At 38.4% G+C, this 5,807-nt stretch overlaps 1 protein-coding gene across 1 annotated transcript; it reads left to right on the top strand.

The window, feature by feature from the left end:
- Window positions 1–4,267: 4,267 nt before the first annotated feature.
- Window positions 4,268–5,294, top strand: LOC113358968. The gene is made up of 2 exons (XM_026602675.1): window positions 4,268–4,715; window positions 4,807–5,294. The coding sequence occupies exons 1-2, from the start codon at window positions 4,268–4,270 to the stop codon at window positions 5,292–5,294; spliced, it is 936 nt and encodes a 311-aa protein (XP_026458460.1).
- Window positions 5,295–5,807: the final 513 nt, after the last annotated feature.

Below are 5,807 nucleotides of genomic sequence, written 5' to 3'. Positions count from 1 at the left end.
CCATAACAAGTGTTTCCTTTACAAGATTGCCACTATTCCAGTCATTAGCTTGTTTTACGGTGGTAGTAATATTACTTCCACCATTTTGAACAACGGAAAAAGCTTTTTACCCTTCTGAGACAGAGAGAGGATCACTAATAGCAGCTGGGCAATCAATTGCTGCTACCACCACCTCTAATTTTCCGAAACCTGTCACTCTAACAAACACTAGAACTCAAAATTGATGCAATTCCAGAAATATAATTATCAATTGGATTTGAGATGGCACCCTGCAGAAAGCTAATCTGATCATCCTCAAAGCGTAACAAGCCTTTGCCGGCCTGTAACTAACTGGGAGTTGTCTTTTGAAGAATCGGATATGATGATTTGAATTTTAGGGTTTTGAATCTCTATTTCTCTTCTACACGGATCTGGGAGGAGTGAACAGAAATGAGCGGCGGGCGGGGGGACAACTATTCCTTTTATAAGGTTTACAATTTTAATTTAGGGTATGGCTTTCAACTCTTTTTCGACCATTGGATTAGTCTTTAGAAAATGGACGGTCTTTACAAGTTTCGAGCCCTAGTTTTACAACTTTGTAGAATTTCCTAAATTGGTTTCTTCACTGTCTTAAAATTTCAAATCAAAATCTATCCAAATAAGAGAACATATAACTGAATCGAAATCGTTTGGATCTTCAACTTCAAGAACGAACAAAAATGAAAATAGATCTTGAACTACAGATTAATGAACAATAACCACATTGATCTTTGTTTGTGTTTGGGATTTTGATTTTGAAATCAAATGTATTGAGTATTCCCGGTTCTCCCAGATTTAAAATAAAGGTTCTCCTGGCTTGATTGAGATGTAAAAATAACTACACCGCCAACCCAGGTGCAAATAATGGTTGGAAGATTCAATTTTACTGTAAATTATGGTGGACAAAGGAGCGGTGATATTTTCAATTTAGAATTTCGATTTCCTGAAAATTATTATGGTATAAAGAGAGGCGGGAATAGGTAAAAAAAAATAGTCTTATGGAAGTTATGTGGACGGAAAAAGGAGCGGGAACCGGTGAGATTTTGTTTTGAAGACAGTGAAAATGTTTTCTTTTGACTTGAAAGAAAAGTCCCACGTTCACCTGGTCTTGCAAATAACTTTTGCCATTGGAAATCAAGGAACACCAGAAATTTTAATCTGGTGCTTCTGAATGGCCTGCATATGATCTTACGTGGTATTTTCAATTTAGAATTTCGATTTGCTGAAATTATGGGTTAAAAGAATAGGTAAATTCTTTTGATCTTATGTGGAGGGAAAAAGGAGCGGGAATCGGTGTTTTGTTTTGAAGACAGTATAGGACGGTACAGAAGCTGCAGCGCCAATGATGGTTGACCTCGTCTCCTCCAATAAATCCTTCCGCCTTTCACTTGGTCTTGATAAAATACCCGACAGATTTTTCTGTGGAATTTTATAGGGTATATAGGTTAACAAAGAAACGATATGCTCAACAAACTAATGCCTGTCGCAGACAGAAGTTTACGTAAGAGAATCATATACCAGATGTATCATGATTTGGCAGAGTATATATCCAACCTCGTACATTTTATAGGCCGAATAACACATACTTAGAATCATATATATACCAGATAGATACTTACAGCCAATGAAATTCCCAGATGAAGTCTTGATAACACCCAAGCAATATTTGGTAGCCGTCTGCAGGTTAAGAGATGACTGGTAAGTATTTGTGATAACTTAAAAAGGTTCTCAAATATAACATGAACCTGATCAACAACAGTAATCAACAAATAAGACTATTCGGAATCAAAACTTTTTTAAATCCAAGAACACGTACTTATGAGAGATGAGCGAACGCCAGCACAGGCAGGAGTATTTACTTTCTACCAAAACGAGAGCTAAGAATAATATACTACCGAAGTCACTACTCGCCGTCACTAACACTGCCAAAATAAGAACTCTAGTTTCAAAATAAAAGTAAGCTATCGATCTAGACCAATTCAAGTTAAACAGAACGCACGACCACTACAACATTTATTGGACGTGTACATACAATGTGCCACTGCTGCGGCACAATAACCAAGTGCAGGTCACTGCAGTCATATCAACGGGAAAGTCTTTAGCAAAGTGCAGGTCGCTGCAGTCATAACAACGGGAAAGTCTTCAGCAAAGTCCGAGTCATGTGCAGTCATTGTTGTTGTATCTAGTTGTAACTTACCTGTATTCTCGTCATAAGTTGTTTAGATTAGGAATGATTCTTTGAGCTATTCTCTATACTTGTATTCATATAAATACCTAATGAAAAGATACAGTCGACATTATTGTGAGACTATTCCACATATAAATCTAGAAATCTAAGATGGTATCCTTGTAGATCCTAGGAACCTTAATTCAACTCTTCCGCTTCATCTCTGTATCACTATCAATTTTTTTCCCTAGCTTATTCTTAAAACCATGCCTGAAACAGATCAATCCTCGCCTTGTTCCCCAACTCATCAATCAAATCCACCTCCTCCTAACTCTAGGGTTCTTGACCCATATGTTATTCACCCCTCTGATAATCCCGCTACAGTTCTTTCTTCACCTTTACTGCAAGGAGATAATTATGGTGCCTGGGTTAGAGGGATTACCAAATCTTTGAACGCCAAGGGCAAACTAGGCTTTGTCGATGGGTCTTTACCACCACCGGAGGACGATCTCACTCATCGCTACTGGAAACGCTGTGATGATCTAGTAGGAAGTTGGCTCCTCAATTCCGTCCACCCAGACATTCATGCAAGCTGTTTATATGCAGCCTCTTCATATGCAATCTGGAAGGACTTGCAGGCAAGGTTTTGTATATTCAAGAAGAAGCAATCAAGTTTTATTCTATTTTATACACTGAGGACCAAGAGTGGAGACCTAAAGCAGATATGTTAGAATTTCCTTCACTCTCAACTGAAGAGAAAAAAGCTTTAGAACTTCCAATTCTTCAAGATGAGGTGCTGCAAGTCATCAACAAACTTCCATCCGATAAGTCTCCAGGTCCAGATGGGATGACAAATGAATTTTTCAAATCTACTTGGAGTATCATTAAAGAAGATTTTATGAAGGTGGTTAAAGAATTTCAAAATGGCGGGAAGATTGATTGGCGATTAAACTGCACGTTTTTATTTTTAATACCCAAAAAAGATGGATCATCTACTTTCAAAGACTTTAGGCCTATAAGTCTGATAGGGGGGGTTTACAAGATAATTACCAAGATACTTGCTAATCGAGTTAAGGAGGTACTTCCTACACTCATCTCCAACTGTCAAGGGGCTTTCGTTAAGGAGATACTTGCTAATTGATTCTAGACTCAATCAACAACGGGCGGGTTTTATATGCAAAATCGATATTGAAAAAGCTTATGATAGGGTGAATTGGAACTGCTTGGACTATATGCTGGGAAGATTTGGTTTCGGAGATATTTGGAGGAAATGGATTAGAGGATGCTTGAAAACAACTCATTTTTCGGTTCTTATTAATGGTGTGTCAACAGAGAAATTCCGAAGCTCTAGGGGATTGAGACAGGGTGATCCCCTGTCACCTTTCCTCTTTTTGTTAGTAGCGGAAATCTTGGCAAAAATGTTACAACAAGCTAGAGAAGCAGGCCTTATTTCAGGATTTCAGGTTAGCCATGATAGTGAGAGTATAACACACTTACAATTTGGGGACGATACTCTCTTATTTGTGGATGCAAGTATAGAGGAGATACAACATGTTAAAACTATTCTGTTTTGTTCGAAGCCATTACTGGGCTAAAAGTAAACTTGGCTAAGAGTAGTCTTATGGTGATTAGCAACAATGAACAAGACAAGGCATTGGGTTTACAAGCAGCAGAACTTCTTGGTTGTGCCAGCGGAGAGGTCCCGTTCACGTATCTTGGACTACCTTTTGGCACGAAAGCTAGGAAAATTCTTATTTGGGAACCAGTAATTGAGAAGATTCAAAAAAGATTAGTACCATGGAAAAAGAAGTATATCTCAAGGGGCGGAAGGCTGACGCTAATAAAGAGTACCTTGGCTAGTATTCCCATCTATTATATGTCTGTTATTTTCTATACCGGTGTCTGTAGCCAATAGAATTGAGAAAATATCAAAAGACTTTTTATGAGGGGATACAGCTGAAAAGAAGACAATGCATTGGGTTGGCTGGAAGAGAGTTTTCAAACCTAAAGAAAAGGGGGGTTTGGGTATTCGGAGGATAAAAAAAACCAACAAAGCTCTGCTGGGAAAGTGGGTTTGGCGATATGGGGGTGAAAATAATCAGCTGTGGAGAAAGCTTATCGAAAAAAAAGCATGGGGGCTACTCAGAAACGTGGTTACCAAACGAGGTCTCCACGACACATGGTTATGGGCTGTGGAAGGGGATTATGCAATCCAGGCAGTTAATTCAAGACAACTCTCGCATCACGGTTAATGATGGCAAAAAAACAAGCTTTTGGAAGGATAGATGGTGCAATACTCTCCCTTTGAAAGAAAAGTATCCTCTTCAATGGAGGCTGAGTAGAGCTAAGGAGGCAACAGTGAATCAAGCTGTAACATGGGCGCATTCGAATTCAGCATGGAATCTTCACTTCAGTCGGGACTTGAGGCTTTCGGAAATACAAGAAGCAATTAACTTGGTGGATGATATAGGAAATCCCGAGCTCATCACGTCACAAGAAGACAGTAGAAATTGGCTCCCTTCAGATTCAGGTAACTTCTCGACGAAATCTTTCTATGATGTCCAACTGGTGTCCAAATACTGATAAACTCATAGATGCAAAATTGATTTGGAATGCTACAGAACCTCCCAAGGTTTCATTTTTCATTTGGTCTACTCTTTGGAATGCCGCACCAACCTTAGATAACTTATCTCGAAGAGGTATGCGAGTGAGGTCTCTGCAATGCGTCTTGTGTAGAGTCAACGACGAAACAATCCATCATGTGCTACTTCACTGTGCATTCTCTTATAAGGTGTGGTCATATTTTCTTGAATACTGTAAAGTTGGCTTCGCGATGAATGAGACAACGGAAGGTTGCATTAAGTCATGGAAAAAGAAATTTCCAAATGCAATTCATAACTTCATATGGAACAACCTTCCTTATGCAATATGGTGGGCTCTATGGATCGAAAGAAATAGAAGGACTTTTCACAACAAGGATTCCGAACCAACTGATGTAATTATAGCTGTTAAATCACTTCTGTTTCAATGGGGACTCCCCTCTCAAGCTTTTAAAGGTTTGTATTTTGATGATTTGGTACATAATTGGGCAGCAAAGATTTATATGTAATTTTGCACCCAGCTAGGTTCTTTTAGCACTGCCAGTCTCTTTGATGACGGAGTGTTTTACTCTATGTTCCCCTTGTGCCTCCTTGGCACTTTGAAACAATTTTAACTTTTATCAAAAAAATAAAAATAACGTATGATATTATAGTGGACAAGTTAACATGACTTGTGACTGCAGAGGAAGAGAACTTAGTATCTTGTAACTATTGCTAATGCTAGACCGCAATGGTGAGACTTCAGCAACCTAGTATCTTCAAATTCCAACAAACAAGACAATAGTTCAACCTTATAAAAGAAATGACAGTCAGAAATTTTTACCTTTCCAGTAAGTTCTTCGTGTACAGTAAGCCCCACACATCCAATTCTTTGCAAATTTGCACTTAACTCTTTTAGTTCATCATTTTGTTGCCTAGAAAAGTCAGTTGGCCAAAAAGCAATTGGTAAGAATCTATGTACATATAATTATTAAAAACCACTTATTAAGATCTACGTACATACTCAGACATATTAAGCAAGT

Source organism: Papaver somniferum, chromosome 3 (genome assembly GCF_003573695.1).
Source record: "Papaver somniferum cultivar HN1 chromosome 3, ASM357369v1, whole genome shotgun sequence".
In the NCBI taxonomy this organism is placed as follows: Eukaryota; Viridiplantae; Streptophyta; class Magnoliopsida; order Ranunculales; family Papaveraceae; genus Papaver; species Papaver somniferum.
Note: the sequence above shows the minus strand (reverse complement) of the source record. Positions and strands in the feature narration are given on the sequence as shown.

Excerpts from the sequence above, each read along its gene's own strand:
- LOC113358968 (XM_026602675.1), top strand. The coding sequence starts at position 4,268 with ATGGGGGTGAAAATAATCAGCTGTGGAGAAAGCTTATCGAAAAAAAAG. Across the intron at positions 4,716-4,806 it reads TTGGCTCCCTTCAGATTCAG|AACCTCCCAAGGTTTCATTT; the intron begins GTAACTTCTCGA and ends GGAATGCTACAG.